At 38.5% G+C, this 25,207-nt stretch overlaps 1 protein-coding gene across 1 annotated transcript; it reads left to right on the top strand.

The window, feature by feature from the left end:
- Nucleotides 1–4,024: 4,024 nt before the first annotated feature.
- On the top strand, nucleotides 4,025–24,016 carry GCLM (glutamate-cysteine ligase modifier subunit). The gene is made up of 7 exons (XM_046645051.1): nucleotides 4,025–4,530; nucleotides 9,110–9,175; nucleotides 10,455–10,539; nucleotides 14,243–14,302; nucleotides 15,315–15,517; nucleotides 16,894–17,008; nucleotides 21,324–24,016. The coding sequence occupies exons 1-7, from the start codon at nucleotides 4,405–4,407 to the stop codon at nucleotides 21,491–21,493; spliced, it is 825 nt and encodes a 274-aa protein (XP_046501007.1). The 5' UTR covers nucleotides 4,025–4,404; the 3' UTR covers nucleotides 21,494–24,016.
- The last annotated feature ends 1,191 nt before the right edge of the window (nucleotides 24,017–25,207 follow it).

The raw sequence follows: 25,207 nt of genomic DNA, 5'->3' as shown, positions 1-25,207 counted from the left end.
ATAATAAATGAGGGGCAGACGGTGCTAGGATTTCATCAGTTTTGCTCTGCTCTTATCAATATGGAAAAATAATATGAAAAGGCTAATTGCTACGTTTTGGCTCCTTGACTTTTCTCTGTTCCCTATTTTCTATTTTGCTTGCTCTAAGTAAATCTCATCAGTTTTTCTAACCCCACCGTGATAATCTGACTTCTCTCTTTTCTACTAACTAGGGCAAAATGAAAACACACATATTCTGTTCCACGCATCTTCACAGCCTTCATTGACCATGGCCAGGTTCTCACTAACCCATGCCTAGGTGACTACCAGAGTCTTCTCGCTGGTCTCCCGGCATTGAGTGACCTCCCACTACAATTTTATATACCACTTTTAGACTTATATTTGTACCCCTCCTACAACCACACTAGAATTTTACATTTATTGTATTATATGATTAAAATCGGCCTCCTCCACTGGACCATAAATTGCTCACTGTGAATCTGTGATGCCTAGTCTAGCTCTTGACAAGTATTAGACACTTGAGAAATATCTATTGAATAAATGAATATTATTTTCAGGATACATTTTTTTTCTTACTTATTGTTGGAGTCAAGACTCTGCTTTACTCAAAGTCAAGAGGCTTCTTAAACCAAACCCAAAAGGCTCAACCTGATGAGAAGTGTCCTCCATTAATGACTCCTCCATTCCCTTCACCTTCAAGGGGTACTCGCGCTCAAGGGAGGCCTCTCCCTTTCCTGTCTTCAGAAAATGCTGTGGGTGTTTCCATTCCTCTGCACTTGCTCATGCTCTATTTTAAACCACAGGTCTGTTCCTCCAAATTGTATGCCAAATACAGTGACAACTGTATTATTTCCAAAGAATTTGGGTTTTAGAAAAATCCTAGAGAACTTCTTTTAAAAACCCTCACTTCTAGAGTAGCCATGACCCAATGAGTGGCTCTGAATATGGTTAACACAAACACAGCAATTACACTAATTTCAGGGATTAACCCCAAATTTGAGAATTTAAATCCATTTTACCTTATTAAGAATAAAATGTGCCAGGTAGTCCCCAATAAGGTAAAATGAATTTTAATTCTCAAATTTTATTTGCTCTTATATAAAGTAAAAGTAGATTATGAATGAAAATGTGATGACTTCCTGAAACAATAATTCATCCATGAGACCATTATTACTGTCTGCTTTAATCTAAAAACTTACAGCTCATGAGCTCCTACTGGGCTGCCAACAGTAGATTATAATTTTTTTAAGTGTTCTGTGATCAAATATATTGAGGAACCTCTGGTGTAGTATATTATGTAGGGGAGGAAGACATTTCCTCTATCCAAAGTGGGTTCGTCTGGCCAGAGAACGAATTAAATTCACATGAGACAGAAGAGGAAGAGAAAATTAAACAAAGCTTTATGAGGAACCATGGTCCAGGGCCTCTCTTCCCGAAGGAAGAAAGGCCACGAAGAAGTGGGGTGCACAGAGTGGTTATATACCCCCAAACAGGATATTTCACATATGATTGAAATGTCCCTCCCACAATAGTCACAAGATTGCCCTGTCGGCACAGCGCTTGATGGACACAGCAGGTAGTGGTCTGCTATCTCGGAGGGCGTATCAGGAGGCAAGTCTATTGTCTCGAGCTGGGTGGTCACAGGTGAGCGCAGCAATCAGTTCCTAGCCTAAGGAAAGATGCTTAATCCTTAAAGAAATGCCAACATTGGGAGGGGGAGGGAAGTCAGTTACAGGAGGTTACAAGACAAGCACAATAAACAAATGCAGATTTAAGGCCTTGCCTTCCCCATTGATTAAGAGTTTCTAGAGATACCTTTACAGATGGAGAGTTCCTTTACAATGTAAATGTCTCTTACAAAAGGGTAAGTAAATTCTACTTTTCAGTTGCTTTCCTGTCTGCAAAGAAACCAGCCTCAAATAATCCTCATGCCAAAGAGACATATCTTGGGGTGGCCATTTCCAGGTCCCCACAATTATCAGTCAGGTGAGGACAGTGGTTTTTAAAGGAGAGCACAGACAGTAGTATCAGATCCGGGAAAGGTCAAGGAGAATTAAAAAAAGAGCAGTTGATGTTAGTGACTCCTTGTATTTATAAACATTTTCAGAAGAATTTTAAAACATCTAAAACCGAAATTTATACTATTCCCAAAGATGGAAATGTTAGCGCTATTACTCCTCTTCCATAGACAGGAAAAAAAAGACTCACTCAAAATAATAGCGTATAATAAAGTTCTTCTGACTGTGCATTCTTTTTCTTTTTTCACCAAATAAACTTAGAAGATTAAGTTTCCCTCTCCCAAAACTGTAGTGTCATGGCAAGGGTATCATCAAGTATAATATATAGTAAAATAAAGCTGTACGAGCAAAAAAGCATATAAATTACACCCACACACATTCAAGAATTAACAGCACCTCAATAAATACACTTTTTGTGTTATAAAGTAAATCACAGTATGGAAGAGTAAGGAGTTTGAAGATGAAAGGTCTAGGTTTTGATTGGGGCTCCAACACTTATTAATAGTGAGATTTTCAACAAGTTGCTTATCTGAGTTGCTGGGAAGAGTAAATGACTTTACATATGTAAATTTTAAAAACATAACACGACGCTCCTGTGAATTCATGTCAGGACTTTGCCAACGTTGTGAGAACTAGGTTGGGGGGGGGGGGGGGAAGAGCAGAGGCTTTGGTAACAGCAGCTCTCACTGAGCATTTGCTATGAACCAAATACTGTACTAAGGGCTTTTCTTCTCTCATTAATTCCTCACACCTACCCCATGTAGTACATACTGTATTAGGTGGAACCATGGGAACAAGCCATTTCTGTAGATCAAAAATGGTCAATTATCAGCAATTTCATATGGTTTAAACCATCATCTGCCCAGATTGGAGAAAGTGAAACACAGAGAGACTAAGTGACCTAAGTTTGAAAAGCCAGTACCTGGTAAGGTCAGGTTTACAAGCCATGTAGGTTTATGTCAGTGACCAGTAGGTCTAATAGTTTAGGAGATGTAACCTCTAAGCTTTAATCAAGTATTATATGCATGGCATTCGAGAATATACAAGAAGCCCAGAAATGATGCCACAGGAAATTCAGCATAAGAATCAAATGTTTACATCAATTAAAATAGCCCTTCAATGAATTGTTCCTCACCTTCATTTAGCCAATAAATATTTACTCAAGATCAGGCTCAATTTCTAACTTCCTGCTAGAAGGAGCTTCTTTTCCATCCCTCCTCTAACTCTTATCAACTAGAATTCATCTCTTTTTTCAGTAGCATTTTGCCTTTTAATATATCTGATTACTTTCAACGAAAGTAAAGGTTTCTTGAGGAAGGCTCAATAAATATCCAACTTGAGGTTGATATCAAGTCTGCCATATATGCAATTTCTTAGGAGTAAAGAATCACAACACCTCTAAGGGAATGGGTGATAAGTCTTTCCTGATCTCCCGGGTTTAAGGGGTCCTTTCATCTGAACGCATCTGGAAACTGCCCTATGAAGGTCTCGTGTTATCACTTACTGTTTCATATGCTTAGACTTTGTCTCTGGAAGTAGAGTTTAAGTTTCTCAAGGGCAAAGATCAAGCCTTATTCTTTGACTTCACACACTTCCCCGCAAATAGCGTAAAGCAATAGACCTTAATCAATGGACATGTACAAAAATGAGCAGCTCCGGGGAAAGTCCTTGAGAAAGGAAATGAACTAAGAGAGTAGCAAAGCAAAGGAGAAGAAGGGGCACTTGTGCATTAACACCTGCTCCTCAGAACTAAAGCCAACGAGTACTTCAAAGCCTGGGTAGATACCTCGGCTGTCTTTTTAAAGAGGTGTGTAAGGAAATCACCAGCGTGACCGCCCATTGGCCAGGAGGCGATGCCGCGAACGCCGCGGGCCGCACTAGGTGGAGGGGGCGCGGGCCGGCGAGCCGCCCTCTGGCCGGCAGGGGGCGCCCTGCAGAGGGCCGGGCCCCGAGCTGCCCCGCCCCGCGCGCCCCGCGCCCTCCCGCCGCCCGGCGCCACGCCCGCCGCAGGCCGAGGGCCAGTCCCCCGCGCCCGGCCTCCGGCAGCCCGCTCGCCGTCCCGCCCCACCCCGCCCCGCCGCGGGACGGGTAACGGTTACGAAGCACTTTCTCCGCCGCGATTTCTGCTTAGTCATTGTCTTCCAGGAAACAGCTCCATCAGTTGGAAGTCAGCCCTCCCGCGGCGGCAGCAGTCGCGGGAGCCGCAGCCACCAGCGCGTCCTTCCCGGGTCGCCGCCGCGCCGCCCCCGGCCTCCCTCGGGCCCGAGCGCAGGCCGAGCTCCCGCCGCGCGGGGCGGGCAGCCTCGCGCTCGGCTTTCCGGCCTCGGGCCCCGCGTCCTGCCGGGCGGCCTCCTTCCCCGCCGGGCCCGCTCCGTCGGCCGCTGCCATGGGCACCGACAGCCGCGCGGCCGGGGCGCTGCTGGCGCGGGCCCGCACCCTGCACCTGCAGACCGGGAACCTGCTGAACTGGGGCCGCCTGCGGAAGAAGTGCCCGTCCACGCACAGCGAGGAGGTGAGGCGGCCGAGCGCGGCCCGCGGCGACGCGGGCTCCCGGGCGGACCGGGCGGGCGCGGGGAGAGGCTCGGGCGGCGGGAGGAGGCTGCGGCCGCGGTCGGCGCGACCTCGCAGCCACACCTGCTGCTCGGCGCCAGGCGTCTTGGAAAGCTTGGCAGGTGCAGCTGACCCCGAGGGCCGCCTCCCTCAGTGCTCGGGGCCGACAGCCGCTCTCAGACCTGGTGGATGCCTCTCCCGGGCCGGGGGTCGGAGAAGGCCACCTCCCCGCCCGGCCCCTCTCCCCACCTCGCTCCCTTCCCCCCACGGGGTCCAGGGACAGAAATAGTTTAGAGATGATCTTTTCGAGGGTTGAAATGAAGTAGTAATAATAATCCACATAGCTTTTAGGATGTTGACCATAGTGTCTCTGTTGCCGTGAGGCAAATGACTAAAAGCTCAAATTCAGCTTTGCAATAAGGTATATATTTTTCTTGCCGAAAATTAAATCTGCCTCAGTTTATTGGCCTAAAGACTACTCACTAGTTTGAAGCGGCAGAGATCAATCTCGAATTATACACTTGTTACATATTTGTTACATGGCTGGTCATTCCTGAGCGGAGAGTCAATCATTGACTGCACTATTAATTGCTGAGGCATCTTGGTTGTATGGGACGATTTTAGTGTTAAGAAATAATAAATAAACCTTTAATCTAGGAGCTCTGTGACTTTGGGAAAGTTACTTTGGGAAGTCTGTTCACATAAATTGGAAGTTAGATGATAATGTCTGCATCAGGTCGTTGTGAGGATTAAAAGCCTCACATATATGAAAACACCATAGAGGAGTTTTCTCCTTTATCATGTCATTCACTCGGAAAGATAAAACAAATCTGGATTAAAAGGAAAAAACTTCCTAAACTCTGTCATATTATGATGTTCTCAGCTCTATATTCCTGTGCAGCTTCTGCCCTTTTCTGTAAGGCGTTGGTAAAGTGCTGTGTAGCAGCACCTGGCATCCCTCTGCGTGTGCACTCGACCTGTACCCTGGCCTGGGGTTGGGAGAGAGCACCCATCAGGAGATGAGGACTCTTGGTTGTAACTTTAATGGAATCAGAATCCGTACCGTATTCTGTGTCAGGTTCCAACCGGTTTGTGTCTTGTCCTGTCTAAACCACCCCCTCTTGAATTGTCTCTCCCAAAGGTAAGTATTTCTGTGTTTAGGGTTAGACCTTTACTTTCCTCCAGGGCTGATGGTTCAACAGAGCAGTTTGCATGTATATTGATGATATGGGGTGAAATTTTGTCTCTCGTCTCACTACAACACAGTCTAAAGTAGTAGTTTTCAAAGTTTTTTGACAGCACACCCAGTAAGAAATGCATTTTACCTTGCAGTCCTTGCAATCCAAAGTTCGTAGTTTATACACACACCCACACACACAGGTCCCATGAAAAGATATTAACCTTTACTGCATATTCTGGGTTTTTTTCTATTCTAATTATTAAAAATTTGATTTCCTAATGCAGTGAGTCACACCCCACAGTTTGAAAAACATTATTCACAGGATTAATTCTAGTTTGTATGTTTTATTTTGGGTGCTGCATACAAGAGACAAAACTAAAGAAACTAGAAAACATTTCAGGAGAACTTGAAGGTATGGCAGCATATTATAGAGTAAATGTGACAACTTAGGTAGAATGGGCGATGAGTGTTTTGTTTCTTTGTAAAGAAGGACTTTGTAACAACCAGAGCTCCAAATTAGAATATGTTACTTGAAACAGTTTAACCTCATTGAATAAAGAAACTGAATAAATTACTCATTTTTGAGAAAATTTACACATTGAGTAGAGTTCAACTAAATTTCCTAAAAGACCTCTTGTAGGTGTAGTGTTTCTTTTTCCCTAACTCAGTGATCTCTGCCCAGATTTTTTGTTTCACTAGAATTTTACGAAATCTTGTTTTTTAAAGATTTAATTTTTCCTTTTTCCTCCCCAGTCCCCTGGTACATAGTTGTGTATTTTCAGTTGTGGGTCCTTCTAGTTGTGCTCTGTGGGACGCTGCATCAGCATGGCCTGATGAGCGGTGCCATGTCTGCACCCAGGATCCGAACTGGCGACACCCTGGGCCACCGAAGCGGAACGTGCGAGCTTAACCAGTCCGCCACGGGGCTGGCCCCCAAATCTTGTTTTTTAAATGGGCCATTGTAGGACTGCTTTGCCCAATTCTTTGTTCTATGGATATTTGACCAATTGAATCATGTGGTATTTTTAAAACTCTTATACAACTGCAGATCTAATGATATACTAAATGATAATGATACTTACCTTGAGTGATAAAGTGTATATGTGATAAGATTGATGAGAACAGAGAACAAAAAAGTACAAGGTTAATGTTCAGTCAGTATAGGTAACATATAAAAGATTAAAAATCACTAGGCTTGTGATATAGTCAATGAATTTCTCATATTATTGTGGCATTGGACTGTTCTGATTTGTCCTGACATTTTGCAGCATCCAAGGTTAATTAGAGAAATGGTTTCTCAAGAAGGGGGTGAATACTCTGAAGACATACTTCCTGAATTAAGGAATTCATCAGGAAAGCCTTAAGTATGCAAATGAGCCATCCTTCCAGAGGAAATTTTCTAAAAATTCTCCCATGATTTGAGCCAAAGCACTCCTGATGGAATTGTTAACTTCTAGTTGGTCCTGCTGCCTCAACTTTTACTAATTTTTAAAAGAATTTTGTAGGAGCCAGACTGGTGCATAGCAGTTAAGTTCATGCGCTCAGCTTTGGTGGCCCGGGATTTGCAGATTCAGATCCCAGGTGCGGACCTAGCACCACTCATCAAGCCATGTTGTGGCAGCATCCCATGTACAAAATGGAAGATGGGCACCAATGTTGGCTCAGGGCTAATCTTCCTCAGCAAAAAGAGGAAGATTGGCAAGGGATTTAGCTCAGGGACAATCTGCCTCACCAAAAAAAAAGAATATTGCCTTGTAATTCTCTCTGGAATGATTATCAACTAATTTTTATGTACTGACTTAAATTTGATTATAAATATACCTTCCATAAAGACTTAGACTTTGTAAATTGAATTCATTTGGGTTATTGTGGATAGCACATAAATCGTTGTGGATTGTAAATCTTAACATAGGTGACTCTGAGCTCTTGAATTGATAAACCAGTTGTCCCTTGTAATTATCTGTAGTAAGATAGAAGCAGTAAAGTGCTTTTATCAGTTTTTGTCGTAAGCAGTCATAGATCAGATAGTTCAGAAGTGTAGTCTCTGTTGTTGCTATTAGGAAAGTGCTTTTGCAATTCAGGGACTTGCTTCTAGTTACACATTTATTTTTTCTTTGATTGCCCACAATGCAAAGCACTGTACCCTTGGATATTTATAAGGCATTGATTTCAGACTGCTAGTGTTGGCCCATTAGTGGTCATAAATCAGTTTAGTAAGTCATGGAGCAGCTTATTTTTTTCTACTTAACAGAATAGAAACCATCAGAGTGCCTGGCATATAGTGAATTGTCGATTTTTGTTGTATGTATGTAGGTCCTCACTCACTATGTATGTCTTACTTTGGACCCTTATCAAATAAGTTTGAAAGACACTGATATAAGAGATAAAATATGAATACACACTTTAATGAATTTACAACATACTATAATGTCAGTGTAAAACATTTTTTTGTTTGTTTATGTAAGAAAACATTAAAGACAGGTTGGAAGTGGACCCGAGTGTTAGGAAATGACTTAGGGACTGACGTCATGCAAGTTGACTTCTGCAAGATATGACTGAGGTGGTTCTTAGACTTTAGAGTATATATCGATTACTTGGCATGCTTGTTAAAATGCAAGTTCTGCTGCCCTTAGAGAGTGATTCAGCAGGTCTCGGATGAGGCTCAGGAATTTGAATTTTTAATAAACACCACAGGTGAATCTGATGTAGGAGGTGCTCTGGCCACACATAGACAATCATCTGTTTGTCTTTGAGAGATATAGCATAATGGTTAGTGTTAATTCTAGCCTGGCTGGCTGGGCTTGGATCCAAGTTTATGAATCTTTTTTTTTTTTTCCCTGCTTTATCTCCCCAAACACCCCCCCACCCCCACCCCGTACACAGTTGTATATCTTAGTTGCAGGTCCTTCTAGTTGTGGGATGTGGGACGCCGCCTCAACGTGGCCTGACGAGCGGTGCCATGTCTGTGCCCAGGATCCGAACCTTGGGCCGCCACAGCGGAGCGCGTGAACTTAACCACTCGGCCACGGATATGAATCTTGAGATTTTTTTTTTTGTTTCTTTATGAATGCTTTTATGTCTCAAAAGTTTACTTAAAGTTTCATTGGTACAAAAACACTTAAAATAATTAGATATTGCTGTCAAGAACACGTGAGAATTAAGAGGATAAAAACAGGTCTAAATTTATCTTTGTTGAAGGAGACAAAAGCCTTGTAGAATTAAAATTTTGGTTTGTATGGCATTATTTCCTATTGATATCTTCTTTTTCCTACTTATCAAACTAACACATTCTTGTTGTAGAAGTACTACAGAAGAGTGTATAGAATTTGATTAACAGCTTCAAAATGCCTTCCTTTTGCAGCTTCGAGATTGTATCCAAAAGACCCTGAATGAGTGGAGTTCCCAGATCAGCCCGGATTTGGTCAGGGTGAGTGAAATGTGAATGAAGAAATCATGTAGTTCAAAAGGGAAGTGAAGTAAGCAGGAAATAAATGTCCTCAGTTCTGATAGGGAAGTCAGAGAGGCAGGTCACGACTCCCTGGGGCTGATCTGCTGAGATGGCAGTCTGACTCAGGAGGCTTAAGCAAAAAACAGAAAATCTCACTCTGTGGCCAACCCTTCTACTAGACAAGATGTTTGAATTCTCTGTGCTCAGTTCCTACGATAGTTTCCTCACCGTGTGTTCTGTTGCAGTTTATATTTGGTGTAGTAGAGGAATGACTGTCAAACAGTTTTGGTTGGTAGATTGCTTTGGTAGACTATCACTCCAATAATACCATCACTAGAAATAATTCTTTATCAGTTTCTGATGAAACAGTAAGGAACTGTGTTTCATTAAATGTCAGTCAGTATATGGCTATTATCATAAATGTTAATATACAAAACACCTGTCTGTAAACCACTCTTTGGAATCCAACTCAGCCAAAGGCTCATGACAAATTACACATACTTTGAAAGTATAGCAGAGGACGTGTGCTAGAAATACTTGTTTCCCTGAGCATACTGCAAGTTTATAACTATAGCTGCTAGGCAGGCATTGATTAATATCTTTGATCAGTCTGTCTCTCTGAAATGACCGTTCACTCTATGCATGACTTGTAAACACTTACTGAGCCCTGATATGTGCCGGGCATTGTAATGTGCTCAAGAATCAGGGGAAAGGCCTCACTGTTTACTTTGTTTTAATCTTATAAATGTGAGTTAATATGTTTCTGATTTATGTGTCCTAACATTTTATTCATAAATTTTTCATTATAATGAATTGGAACGGCCTTTAGCTTTTCTATTGTACTCAGAAAAAAAATGTTTGTGATTGATGTGGAGAGTTTTTAACACGTCATTATCCAGGATGGATAATATTTCTTGTTTTTCATTGGTTTCTTTTCTAAGTAAAATTATTTACTGTGCCAGTGGTTCTAACTCTTCACATACCCTCCCCCCATTTGTTTGTTTTTGATCATGCATTTCTGTGAGTATCTGATCAAAACGAGACACTTTTTCTGAAAATGTGCACACACACACAGCATTTTCCCTTTATTTTAGGACTTTTCAAACCTTATGAAGCCCATCCAGGCCTCAGGTTAAAAACACTGTTGTCTTATGGGTTCTCTACTTATACAGGGCATTATGGACAAGAGAAAATATATAGCTAATCAGAAACATTAATTTTATATTTGTTTATTGTAAATATCATTTGTTTATTATAGGAATTTCCAGACGTCTTGGAATGTACTGTGTCTCACGCAGTAGAAAAGATAAATCCTGATGAAAGAGAAGAAATGAAAGTTTCTGGTAAAGTCCAGCCTTTACGCTTTATTTTGTTATACAGAGCAAGTGATAGTGAGGTGTTGTCAGGCATGGGAATAAGCCTTTCTTTGCTTCTGGTCTGAGCGACTCAGTCGTTAAGTATGGGAAATATAAAGATTCTTTTTTTTAACATAATTTTAATATCAGCTCTAAGAGGGAGTTATAGGAGGTCAGTGTTGGCTACTTCAGTGGAGTCAGAATAGAACTTTGCCCTGCTGTTCTTCGTGATGTTCTCGTTGATTTATGTCTTGGACTTCAGAGCAGTGAAGATCAAGGTGAAGGAAATGGAAGAAATAAAAGGCTTAAGAGCAGTGTCTGCCCAAAGCAAGCATACCCCTCCCTTCCTGGTGTGACAGTGCTAAGCAATGGCTAAGGTCACCTGGGAGTGTAGAAAGAAGTCTGGGCAACAAGATTTATGAACAGAAATAAAATACATGTTATACCCATTCAACAAATGTATTGAGTGGCTACTACTTTCCAGAGACTCTGCAAAGCTTAAGGAATGAAAAAGTGCACTGTTGCCCTCATCTGATAGTCAGCACAGCATAGCCATCAAAAGCTTGAGGTTAACTAGATTGAAATTCCCAGGTGTGCAGATTACTGACTGGTATAATCTTGGGCTAACACACTATTTAACTGCTCTGAGCCTCGGTTTCCTCATCTATAAAATGGGGTGCATCTGTTTCACAGGCTTCTTTTGTAAGTTAGATGAAATAAAAGAAGCATTTAGCACAGTGCTTGGCACAAAGTGCGTGCTAGGTAGCTATTTATTACCATCTGTGGTTGTGTTGTGGTTGTTATTTTATTACTATTGGGGTGGACATATAACATGAGATAGGGCACTGTCTTTTGACTCTAATAATAATAACTACCATTTGTTGAGTCTTGCTTTGTCTGGACAGTGTACTTGGTACTTTTTGGTTATATTTCTTCATGTAATTCTCAAAACAGTTCTGCAAGGTTTCTTATTCCCATTGCACAAGTAACATTAAATAACTTGAACGTTGTCATACAGCCAGTGAGTGGTTGAAGCAGGAATCCGTCCAGGTGTACCTGACTCCAAAACCCATTTCTTTCTGTTAATTTCTCGTGCTATTTGTGTTGGAAAGGAAGTAACAGCAACGCTTCCTCACTGGTTGATTTTAGTTCCTCATGATGTAGATCCATATTGGAGCTCTTACAAGTTGTCCTCAGTTCCTGGAGGGCTAGAGATTTTGATAAGCATCAAAATTCTCCCCATATGAAGAGCTTTCCTCTCTCGACTTACCGAAAAATGCCTCATCTTTCAGAGGGGAGAGCATTTCACATGGCGTGAATTCTGGCCAGAGGGAGAGTGGTGGGGAGAGTTTTCATGGAGTACAATTCTGGGAGCTGAGGTTGGACCGCGTGGGGAAGATTGGCTCTCACCCACTAGCGGAGCTGTGATGGCTTTTAGAGACGTAACATGAGGAAAGCAGTGTTTTAGGAAGATTACCTAGCAGTAGAAAGGAAAGAACACATGTAAGAAAGGTTGTATGAGGAAAAATTGTATATGTTGAACACCAGGCACTTTATATACGGGTATTTCATTAGCCCTGTTTCTCTCCATTCCCCTTTCTGATTTTCTCTCTTCTCGCTCTCCTACTACTTCACCTATTTGTCTATTGAGTAAATTTAGATTTTTGAGCAATGAGTTTACATAAAGTAAATATGTATGTATAAAGTTGAGTTGAAATCAAGCCAAAGCCTCAATTTCATAAATATAGAAAACTACTCAGCTTTCCTGGTAATCAAAGAAATGCCAATCAACGTGGTCCTGGGCAGGTATACATTGTACCTACTAAATCAACAAAAATATATATATATATTTTTTTAATAGCATCCTATATTGTTAGGAGAGCAACTCCTAACTTTTAGTGTTCTGGTGAACTGGTACAAATCTTTTATAAAGTCAGAGGTAAAGAAAATAGAACAAGTCTCACAAAAAAAGATATGTCCTTTGACTCATACTCACATTTCTGACAATTTGTCCTTGGGAAATGCTTCAGCATAAAGTTGAACAAAAGTTACCAAGATGTTTATCTCAGCATTATATGTGATAACAAAAAACTGGAACTAACCTAAATGTTCAAAAAGCAGGAACTCATTTAATAAATTATACCCTATTAAAATGGCAAAACAGGGGCCAGCCCAGTGGTGCAGTGGTTAAGTCTACACGTTCTGCTCCAGTGGCCTGGGGTTCGCCGGTTGGGATCCCAGGTGCGGACCTACACACCGCTTATCAAGCCATGCTGTGGCAGGCGTCCCACATATAAAGTAGAGGAAGATGGGCACAGATGTTAGGTCAGAGCCAGTCTTCTCAGCAAAAAAGAGGAGGATTGGTGGCAGATGTTAGCTCAGGGCTAATCTTCCTCAAAAAAGAAAAAATTACAGAACAGTGTTCAACTGTTAAAAATGAGTACATAAAATTATTCATTAAAAATACAGAGTATAGGGGCCAGCCCAGTGGCATAGTGGTTAAGTTAGTGCACTCTGCTTAGGCAGCCCGTGGTTCACCAGTTTGGATCCCAGGCTGAGACCTACACATGGCTTATCAAGCCATGCTGTTGTTGTAGGTGTCCCACATATAAAGCAGAGGCAGATGGGCACGGATGTAGCTCAGGGCCAGTCTTCCTCAGCAAAAAGAGGAGGATTGGTGGCAGATGTTACCTCAGGACTGATCTTCCTCAAAAAAATAAAAATTAAAAAAAAATACAGAGTATAAAAAATCTAAACAGTAATTGCTTTCAGTAATGTCTATTGGCAAGTTTTTTGGTCTTTCTATGCTTAAAGGTTTTCCTCATTTCTAGAGTGAGTACATTACTATTATGATAAAAAGGTTTTTAAGATAACTAAATACTGCATAGAGGTGTAAAAAATATATATTTATTACCTAAAGGTAAACCAAATAGAAGTGAAAAAATGTTATACCCTCCTTCATATGATCAAGAACTAGAAGGTAATGTCTAAAAATGAAATGATTATATTAGGAAGGTGGGATTGTTGGGGTTTTTTCCAATTTTCTCCTCATTACAAGTAATTTTAATTTAGTGTTTATATAGATTTTAGTTTATTGGAGAAAGTATACAATGTGCTCCATTAATGTTTAACTCCTAAAAATATACATATTGAGTAATTGTTTCTATATTTTATCTGATCTACCTTCTAATAAATGGGAAATTAATATTTGCTTTTTTGTGTGGACAAACAGATATTTGTTGGCAACTAGCATATAATTTAAAAATTACAGGGGCTGGCCTGGTGGTGCAGTGGTTCAGTTCACACACTTTGCTTTGGCACCCTGGGGTTTGCCGGTTCGGGTCCCAGGTGCAGACCTAGCACTGCTTGTCAAGCCATGCTGTGGCAGGCGTCCCATGTATAAAGTAGAGGAAGATGGGCACAGATGTTAGGTCAGGGCCAGTCTTCCTTAGCAAAAAAGAGGAGGATTGGAAGTGGATGTTGGCTCAAGACTAATCTTCCTCAAAAAAAAAAAATTACAATGGGAATATACTTTAATGTCTTAAAATGAAAACTATAAAATAATGTTACTAGGAAAGAAAAATAACTCATTCAGGATTATCTGTCATCTTAGTATTGTTAGCAGTGTTAATACTATGTAGTAGAGTGTTACCCAAATGTGGTAATCAGTTTTGTTTTCTTTGTTACTCAGCAAAACTGTTCATTGTAGGATCCAACTCTTCATCATCAACTAGAAATGCAGTTGACATGGGTAAGCAAAACTGTAACTTTTATCTTCATAGTGGACTTTAACTTAGTGTGGGTATATTAGTTATATCTTGTGTTCAGGTCCAGGTAGAAAAGAAAATAAGCTCATTCCAATTTTACCTTTTAAAGTTCTAGCCTAATTTCTTAAGACTTCCACAGAAGCATACTGACTTACGTGGGGTCATATTTTGATATATAAGAGGAGTGCAAAAGATGTAACATAATCAAATGTTAACTATATGTTTGGAGATAGAAATTCTTCTTAATCATATCCTTAACCCTTGTAGTACTATAGATGAAGTACGAAAACAACAACAAAAAACCAGCATTTTTATCTGTTTCAGCACTTGGTTAGGTTGTTGTGATATTACAGTTATTCAGTATTTTTTCTTTTAAAATATTCTTCCGGTATTTATATATGTTGAACACTTAAATAATTAGCTCCTTAATATGACTGTAGAGTGAACAATAATCATTAAAAATAAACTCTTAAATTATTTTTATGGAAATTAAGAAATTATCTACCTCTATAAATACCGATTAAGACCATAAATTCAGTTTTTCAGAGTCTCAAGCTTTATTCAGTGCTGTGACTACCAATTACAGAGTATTAGGAAAGAATTCTTGTGATCATCCATATGTGATACTAGCAGAACTGAAGAAGAAAGTTTTATGCAGATAAGGAAGCTACAAAAAATCCTGGGGCTTAGGAAACAAGGAGGAGGCCTGTTCCCCAAAAGGAAGAGCGTGTAGTAGCTGTGAGTCCCCAGGAAGGAGGCAGGTCAAAGAAACCCATTTGTCTGCCACACAGCAAGTAGATGAATGGGTACTTAGATTTTTTTAAAAGATGGAAATGTTCTAAATGACGGGTAAATTATGAAACTGAAGGAAATCTGTTATACAGAAAACTTGTGAAGGGTATGGACAGAATTCAATGGGAGGCTTGAAGGACATTAGAAATACTTGCTTTTATATGTAACAAACATTTATCCTCTTTGTGTTTTCCTGCACATCAGCCTGTTCAGTCCTTGGAGTTGCGCAGCTGGATTCTGTGATCATTGCTTCACCTCCTATTGAAGACGGAGTTAATCTTTCTTTGGAGCATTTGCAGCCTTACTGGGAAGAATTAGAAAACTTAGTTCAGAGCAAAAAGATTGTTGCCATAGGTACCTCTGATCTAGACAAAACACAGTTGGAACAGCTGTATCAGTGGGCACAGGTAAAGGATGGCTAGATCACGATGCCTCTGGGAGGAAGTTGTCTCTTAGTCCTTGCTGCATACCATTGAGCATCATGCACACAGTGGACACTCACTGTGGGTCACTGTTCCAAATGTGGGAGTTTTGAGGCAGGCTTTATCTAAAGCATTCGATTTTTCCCCCCTCAAATACATGTCTAATTGAACTTAATCTCATTCAAAATGAGTGGTAAAAACACTAGAAAATGTGTATTGAAGCATTCATAGCCAAATGAATTAAGGCTGTTTCCTTCAGTTTTACTTATGTGATAAAAACATTAATTTTTCTTTAGGTATTATTAGGCCATGGTTCTAATTTCCTAAGTAAAGGAATATCATATATAACAAATATTTTGATGAAAGTTATTTAAAGATCTATAAGACAGTTCACACAACTAAATGTGGAATAGGTGTCATAAATGAGTCACCCTCCACTCTCTGGCCTAATAACCTACAAAATTATTAGAGAAGTTGCTTACTAGTATTTTACCTTTACTCTCAGTATTTTTCTTTATTCCTTGTACTTCATCCTCAGCCTTCTCCTTTTCAGAGCTTTCAGAGGTTTTTTTGTTTGTTTTTTTCCTTTTTCTCCCCAAAGCCCCCAGGTACATAGTTGTATATTCTTCGTTGTGGGTCCTTCTAGTTGTGGCATGTGGGATGCTGCCTCAGCATGGTTTGATGATCAGTGCCATGTCCGCGCCCAGGATTCGAACCAACGAAACACTGGGCCGCCTGCAGCGGAGCTCGCGAACTTAACCACTGGGCCACAGGGCCAGCCCCCAGAGCTTTCAGTTTTTAATGGACAGGAAGACCCTAGACAAGTCCCTTCTCCCTTTGACTTGGTGATAGCCAGAATGTGGCTAAGATCCTGCTGGAAAGACTTGGGTGGTCTGGAATGTACTTATGAATTAACCAGGGCAGCTATTAGAAATTACTAATTCTTTTTCAAAATGTCTCTGATTAACAGCCATATTTTATACTTTAACATTAAATATACTTATCATTTCTATTTGCTCCTCTACCTTTAAGACACATTCCATCCGTGGCTAGAACCATCACGCTTAGAATCATGTTTGTTTCCGAGGCAGATGTTAGATTGCAGGTTCCAGCAGGAGACTTTTCAGTAGTGCAGTACTAGATGGGCTTTCCCCCTCCTACAGCAGTTTTTCCTTTTCTTGTTACCACTAACATGTTAGAAAAGCATACATTAATAAATATATTCATATAAAACTATTTTATAAACTTTAAGCACTGTAGAATGATATTTCCCATGTTCTAAAATTGAGTCCTTTTATTGCTTTCTACTTTTTGTATTACTTAATTTAGTGGAGATGCCATGATTTTATTTTCATTTCTAGGTAAAACCAAATAGTAACCAGGTTAATCTTGCCTCCTGCTGTGTGATGCCACCTGATTTGACTGCATTTGCTAAACAATTTGACATACAGCTGTTGACTCATAATGATCCAAAAGGTAAGACTGATGTTTTCACTTACAGAAATTGAGCATGAGCTTTTATCTTACAAGAAGCTACCTGTTAAAATGTAGTTTTTAATTGTGTACAGTAATAAATGTACAATGCTATTACCTAGAACTATTCTTAATGGTTAGTTCAAAACATATATGCCTTTAGTTTAATTTCTGGGAGCTTTAGTTTTGCCTTCTTGCCAATGGGAAAAAAGGTGAAGAGTCATTTCCTGAATATCCAGTCTGTTGAGGTTTATAAATGTTAAGCTATACAGAAAAGATCTTTTAAGATACTCTAAATAGGATTTCATATAATCTTGGCTAGTACAGCAAAGATTGCACCAAAGAGCCACTTAATTAAAGAGGGTAAATATTTGGAAAAAAGAGGCAGATAAAATTTAATATGAGGGCCTGACCCAGTGGTGTAGTTGTTAAGTTTGCACACTCCGCTTCGGTGGCCTGGGGTTCACAGGTTCAGATCCCGGGTGCAGACCTACACACGACTCACCAAGCCGTGCTGTGGCAGTGTCCCACATATAAAATAGAGGAAGGTTGGCATAGATGTTAGCTCAGCAACAATCTTCCTCAAGCAAAAAGAGGAAGATTTGCAACAGATTTTAGCTCAGGACCAAACTTCCTCACACACACACAAATTTAATTTAAAACTTAAAAGCATCTTAGGATAAGTAATTGATTAGGATTTTATTAATTATTACTATCAAGATATATATGTTTGGCATTAATCAGAAAAATTTGATTAATGAGAATGGCCTGTCCTTCTATAGAATAATTTTTTATCAACATTTTACAAGATAGCTAGGAAAGCTAGGAAGAGAATGTTTAGCACTTTATACTGTTTATTAGCTGTCTGCCCCATTCCCATTTTTTCAGTGTTGCAAAGGGAGCAGAGGAGGAATTTTACTTACTAAATGTATAGGCTCTCTGAAACAGTATTTTTGGTATAGTCATAAGTGAGAAATGTCCTGTGAAAGTTTTAAATCTCCATTACATTTTATAGAGATTCTAGTTTAATAACTATTGGAGGAAATTATATTTCATAGGTGATTCCTGAAGGAAAAACATTCAGCTTTTACTTCCATGTCTGAAAAGATGGCATGATATTGGTGGTTTGATTCACCTTGTTTATTTTTAGGATGCTTAATGGATAACCTCCTAAGTCTTTAGACTGTTTATTAGCAATCTGCCTCATTCTCATTTTCTCACTGTTTTGTAGGAAGAGGAGGAGGAGTTTTAATAATTATTGTTCCTCAATGCCAGGCATCATGCTAGATGCCTCAGATTATCTGTCATCCTCCAACAGCTGAAGCCAGGCGTTATGTTGCTGAGGGAGGAGGGCCTCAGAGTTCAGCAGACCAGCCAAGCTCACTCAGCTGGCATGGGGCAACGTTTGAGCTTGACCTAGGTCCTGCTGAACTTGGAACCTTTCCTCACTCTACTGGACTCTCTCTCTGATTGAAAATGTGTCGGAGTATTTCAGCCTGAAAACCATACTTTCTTATCAGTTTCCATTTAAATGATACCAGAACAGGAGACAATGATTTTTGCCTCCTCCTTCAGTAGAGCTTTCACAAGTAAGTAATTAGATTCATTTAAAAAAAGTCATTTTAGTGAAAATCTAATAAAGAAATGCTATGCTGATTTATTCTGAAATATAAACTATTTAAATTTTAATTTTCCATGTGTTGGCAGATGTATCATTTATCTGTTTACTTTGCAGGGGCTCTTCCAACAGCGTTTGTTACCAACAGCTGATGGATGAGCCTGTACCCAATTCTCACTCCACTTGAAAAAGACTCTATCCTTTTTCCAGTAGGAAAGGAAATAGGAAAAGACTAAGATGTCTAGTATTTTATTACCATGTTATCTAAATGTTGGCATGTGGTTCATGTGCTAATACGTGATTGTTATGACAAAATATACTGTATATTTTTATAAGAAAAGAGATTTAATCCTTTTTTTATGTTTTTGTATTACTGATATAATTTGACACTTGGTTGTCTTTCAATTTTAATTCTAAATCCTTTGATTAGAATTTATAGGCTGATCCTACATACACCATTAATGAATCTTCAGACACTTTGATCCATAATGAAGAAATTCTCTTAAAAGACGTGTCGAGTTTACGGATTCTAAAGAGTTAGTGTAGTTGAATTAAAAGTATGTAGTTAAGCTAATGAGTAGCAGAGTTCTTTGATGTGTCATATTTTTTTATTTTTTAAGCAATCAAGTTGTAAAACATTTAACTCTACTTGTTATCTAAAATAGAATTTTGTTTATACGTCCCCTAAAGGCCTTCTTCTGTTTTAAAATTACCCTTATTCGTCAGAAAGGGTTTATTTTCCATTACTCTTTGTCCTAGAAGTTGTGGTAACAGTTTAACGACAGTCAGGGTAAAATTGTGAAGTAAGTGATCCTGACTTTAGAACTTTCCCCTTTTTATTTACTTTACCCCTCCCCCCTACTCCCATTAAATCTAATCTGTATTATGCCTCTGTTCCTTAGGGTCCTCTTCTCTGTTAGACAATCTGATAAACAAATCTGTATTAACGTTGCGTTTCCAAAGAGGCATTTGTGTTCTGTTTATGAAAACTACCATTTACTAGCTGTTTGACCCTGGGCAAGTGTTCTAACCTCTCTGCCTCAATTTCCGCGTGTAAAGGGGGAAAATAATATCTATCTCATAGGGTTAACTGGTGGATTAAGTGAGTTAATACAAGTAAAGTACTCAGAAAAGGGCCTAGCGCATGATAATAGCTAACGTTTGCTAAGAGTTTACTGTTGATGCTGTGCAAATAGCACAGCAGTTCATTTGGAGCAGGCAGGTCCTTTAGTGCTCCCAAATCACACCGTATAGATGGTCATTTAATCCCTATCTGGATGGTTGGTTCTGACCCCAGTGGAATCTTTCCATATTGATTGATTCAACAGACATTTGAGTACCTACTATGTGACAGGCATTGTTCTAAGTACTAGAGATAAAGGACTAAGTCAGACAAATCCCAGATCTCATGGAATATATATTCTAATGGAGGAGATGGACAATAAGACACACGTTAAATGTGATAAGTGGTGGTATATGCTATGGAGAAAAGTTGGCTGAGGAAGAAGAGTGCCCAGGTTAGGGGTTGTTATTTTATACAGGGTAGTCAGGGAGGCCTCTCCGCTAAGTTGACATAAATCAGAGACATTAATCATTAATCAGAAAAGCAAGAAGGGAGACAGCTGCGTGAGTATCTGGAAGAAGAGTGTTCAGGAAAGAGCGAGCAGCTGATTCAGAGGCCCCGAGGTGTGAAAGTGCTTGTGGATTTCAGGATACAACTAGGAGACCAGTGTGGCTGGAGAAGAGGAAGTGAGGAAGGGAGTGGGACATCAGAGCAGTAGTAGAGGGCTTGGACATAAACGTGAAATTAGAAAATAATGATTTCATCAGAGAAATGCACATCAAAAGATAACCATTGGCAAAGATTTTTTAACTGATGGCTGGTGAGGATGTGGCAAGATTAGCGCTCTAACATTATCATCTGCTGGTGGAAGTGTGAAGTACAGCCTTTCTGGAAAGTAGTTGGCAATATACTATGTATCAAGCCTTAAAAATGTAGTATTTGTGCTTTGACCCTGTCGTTCCATAGCCAACGTGCATTTTAAGAATGTTCAGCATAGCATTATGTTTATCAGCAAAGTATTAGGAAAAACCTACATTTTTGGCCAACATTAAATGTATAAATTACAATGTCTGTATAATGTAGTATTGGGAGAATTATTAAAAATGACACTTTCACAGAATATTTAATTACATGGAAGAATATTCATAATATATGTGGAAAAAATAAGTAAATTAGTCTGTAGCTACAGTGTGATTTCTAGTTTTGTAAGATATGGAGAGAGAGAAGATAGAGAAAAAATGTTGAAATACATGGCAATGGAAAGGGTCTGTCTCCAATTGATAGGATTATGGGTGGACTTTTTTTTCCCTTCTTTGTACTTTCGTATATTTTCCGTGGCTTTACATTAGAATTACCTGGAGATCTTTTAAAAAATGCAGATCTCCAGGCTCCACTCACCAGAAGTTATGAATTAAATGGGTGGGGGGACAGGAATAGATACTTTGAAAAGAACTGCCTGGGTCTTTCTAATATTCTGGTTCAGATTCATAGCACAGATTAAGGATAAGCATATTTTATATTCAGTTCTGAGGTATTTCTTTTGTTGTATAGAAATGCTTACCCACATAGTAAAGTGCTTTTATTTTCTAATTTAACACGTTGGGTTTTTATTTGTTATTGTTGTTGTTGTTTTTAAGAACTGCTTTCTGAAGCGAGTTTCCAAGAAGCTCTGCAGGAAAGCATCCCTGGCATTCAGGCACACGAGTGGGTGCCCCTATGGCTGCTGCGGTACTCGGTCATCGTGAAAAGCAGAGGAATCATCAAATCAAAAGGCTACATCTTACAAGCTAAAAGAAGGGGCTCGTAGCTACGACTTAGGATCATAACCTACTGACTTGTATTTTCCTTAAATATCAGATAAAATTGAGATGTGTAAAAGTTTAATTACTGCCTGAAGGGGTGTCACTGGGGCAGGTCGTCTTTAATTACATTTGACAATATGTTGTCTGTCAAGTTTTAATACTTCTCTTGCCTCCATGTCAGTTCACTTACATGAACCACTGTATTGTTTTCATTAAACTATTGTTTTCTAATTGAAATTGTCTATAAAGAAAATACTTGCAATATATTTTTCCTTTATTTTTATGAATAATAGAAATCAAGAAAATTTGTTGTTAAATATATTTTGGCCTAGGCATCAGGGTAATATATATATATACATATTTTTGATTTCCAAAAAAATTCATTAATTGCTTCTGATTCTATAGTATAATAAAGCAACTTAGTTAGAATTGTTCAAACTGAAATACTGCAAGATATTTTTCCTGTCATTGATAAGATGACTATATCTCGGAGTAACTGGAGTAGCTGGGATCTACTAATAGTGTTAATAAAATTCATTTCTTCAATACATGAATGGAAACTTAAATTTTTTTACGTGTCCTTGCTTGTAGTTTACCTGTAATGATTGAACCTGGTATTCTTGTGCCATATTTTCTCTTGCTGTTATTTATAAAGACAAACCAAAGTAAATCTGAAAAGGAGACTAGAAGCTTTGAAATTATTGTTTGGGGGTTTTTATAAAAGTAACTTTTACCACCTCCAGATGCTTTTTAATTCTTCATCCATCCTTAATATTTTGCTATTCATTGAAGAATATTCAATAAGTATTGAGCACTTACTATGTGCTGCGCACTGTGGGCTCTGGAGAGAGGACAGGGCACAGGGATTAAAAATCAGTTGAGTAAAACATGGGGTATTTGTTCCCCACTAATAACTGACTATGAGGGTCTAAAAGCCAGAAAAGGGGTGAAAAAAATCTTTAATTCAGGGCCATTGTTGTCTGTTTAGGTAATTTCATTTGAGATACAGTCTTAACTATTTAAAAGCAAAACAGTATAATCTAAACTTTAGAGCTAGAAGTGACTATAGATCATTTAGTATAATTCCTCTTTAGTTTAAGAACCAGAAAATAGCAAATAAATAAGCTGTGACCTTTAATATATACTATAGGTCTCCTTAATTCTATAAATTTGTATCTGTAACCCAAATAGTTTGAAAAATTCTTTAAAAATCACTTGCATCTCAATCAATACTTTGAAATCATGTATCTTAATACATGGTTTATAAAACTAAACTAATTTTATATACATAAATTAATATATAAAACTAAGTTTGCTCGATTTTTTTCAACTTAGGGAAAAGAACTGTGGTTCCATATCCAAAATAAATACACTAGGCTCTTTTCCTATCCTAAGTAAGGTTTTGTGATTTACTGCTTGCATAATTTGATCATTAGAATTATAATTTGAAATCAGCTGATTTGCCTGTTAAACTTGTTTAGACTTTGAGCTTCCTAAAGCCTTATAGAGCCTTTATATTAATTGTATGTAATGTTATTAAATGTATATAGTTAACTTTTTTATTTGGAAATGTACAACATTTTTCATATAACATAAGTCTTTAAACAAATGCTCATTTTAATTTAAGCCTCTACAGGAATTAGTCAAGATATTTTAAGAGGAAACTTTAATATCACATTTATTGTTTTTTAAAACACTAGACTTAGAAAAATAGATTGAAGGGTTATTTTGAAAATGGAAAAAAAGCTTATGTTGCTAATGTATCCAAACTTCAGCAAGAGCTTTACTGTGTGCTTTTTCCCCCGCTCTTGACAAAGACGCCAGATTATAGATTCGTTTTGTGAAAGGGATCATGTATGGAATTTTTAGATGAGTGTTTGTTTTTTTCACTTCTGTACCTTTAATTTCTGTTACTGAATAACCTTTTTTGAAAAATTGATTTTTTTCTAAGACTGTAATTTTCCAAGCTGATGTTCCCATCTTTTTTTTCCATGACCTATCAGAATATAGTGAATACTTTTCAGATATTGAAGGACTTAATGTTTAAAAAGCCATAAAATAAAGAGCGGTAATACTACCAAATAATTGCTTAAAGAATTGCTTAAAGCTGAAAGCTTAGTTATCAATAGTGTATATAACATATGTTTTCTAAGCAGATGTGTATCCAGTGACCCAAGGTAGAAAGAATTTATATAATTGTTTTTTTCCAGTAAACATGAAAAGAAGCTGCAACTTGTTATTACATTTCCAAAATACACTGGAGCCTTACTTTAACACAACGTACTGTAACTTGGAATTCCCATCCAGGAAACTGTAGTCACCAGAAGAACCAAGGTGTCTTATAAAATATGTTCATGTGGTGTAAATTCCAAAGACCACATCGTGCCGGCGTACTAATCGAGTACCCGTGCCAAGATGGCCGGCGCTAGAACTCGGATCACAAATAATAGCTAAGAATTTTTCTTTTTCTTTTCTCAAAAAAGACTATTTAGACGGCTGTGTGTGACATGGGAAATAAAGTTATTCTGTTTTGAATGAATGGTTTAGACTTTTCCCTACCAGAGCCAAGTAGTAACTGAAATAGGATCTTGATTTTCAGTGACAAAAGGTTTAAGGCTCATTTAACTATGTCTCTTTTGTACAACAGATTTTCTTTCTAATTTTCCACCTAGCATTTTTAATATTTGGGAATGTAAGCAATTGATATATTTATTGTATATTGGCCAACAGTTCATCTTTCTGCCAAATGTATATTTAGAGAAATTTGAAGTTCTTTTAATGAGAATTTAAACCATTTGTGTTTTCATGCTCAAATATACCAACATATGATTCTAAGTCTATTTTTTTTAGAGTTCCTAATGTACCAGAACTTGTACATGTCATTTTCCCATAAAGTTGGTGATAGATGTCAGTTTTCTTTTTGAAAAATATGTAACATAACTTGCATTAATATTTTTTATGGTTTTCAGAATTAGAAATACACTTAGAAGGGGAAATGTTTTAATTAGATAACTCTACTTTTATGTGTATGTAGTAGTATACTATAAAATAAAGGCAAAATATAAAACATTAAATATTTATAATAGTTTTTTAATTTTATCTGTATTATGAATTTAATTAAAATAAAGTGTGAGTTGTATATTTCTTCATTGAGTTGTTTCAATAGTTGCAAGCATCCTGGAACATTATATTGATTTTGAACTATTTGAACTCAAACTGAATAGGATTTGAAAATAAATTGTGAATAATTTTTAAATATCCAAGCCATAAAGCTATTCATGCATGCATATAACAAACATTTATTGGATGCCTATTATGTGCCAGGCACTGGCAAGGTGTTGGCAGATAGACACAGATGAAAAACCACCGTATCTTCAAGGAGCACATAGTATATTGTGGGGAGAGAGATCTGCACGTGGACAAGAGCAATGAAAGGCTGCATCTCTTCATGACAGAAGTGGTGAAAAGCAATTAGGGACACGTGGAAAGAAGTGGGGCTGGGGAGCAGGGTAAGGACAAGAAAGGGTCCCCAGAAGAAATTAGCCTTGGAGTCAGATCAGAGGACGAGGTGTGGGTGGGCATTCTGGGCAGAGGCCCTTGTTCGACTTGTTTGTAAATATGCTTTTGTTGAATGATGATCAGTTTATATGTAAATTTTATTTTTTTTAATGTTTTTACTGTTTTTGGTGAGGAAGATTGTCCCTGAGCTAACATCTGTC

Source organism: Equus quagga, chromosome 18 (genome assembly GCF_021613505.1).
Source record: "Equus quagga isolate Etosha38 chromosome 18, UCLA_HA_Equagga_1.0, whole genome shotgun sequence".
NCBI lineage: Eukaryota > Metazoa > Chordata > Mammalia > Perissodactyla > Equidae > Equus > Equus quagga.
Note: the sequence above shows the minus strand (reverse complement) of the source record. Positions and strands in the feature narration are given on the sequence as shown.

What these genes read in the sequence shown, in the direction of transcription:
- GCLM (XM_046645051.1), top strand. Translation starts at nt 4,405, where the DNA reads ATGGGCACCGACAGCCGCGCGGCCGGGGCGCTGCTGGCGCGGGCCCGC. An exon ending in CGTCCACGCACAGCGAGGAG is followed by an intron (nt 4,531 to 9,109) that starts GTGAGGCGGCCG and finishes TTCCTTTTGCAG; the next exon opens with CTTCGAGATTGTATCCAAAA. An exon ending in GACTCATAATGATCCAAAAG is followed by an intron (nt 17,009 to 21,323) that starts GTAAGACTGATG and finishes GTTGTTTTTAAG; the next exon opens with AACTGCTTTCTGAAGCGAGT.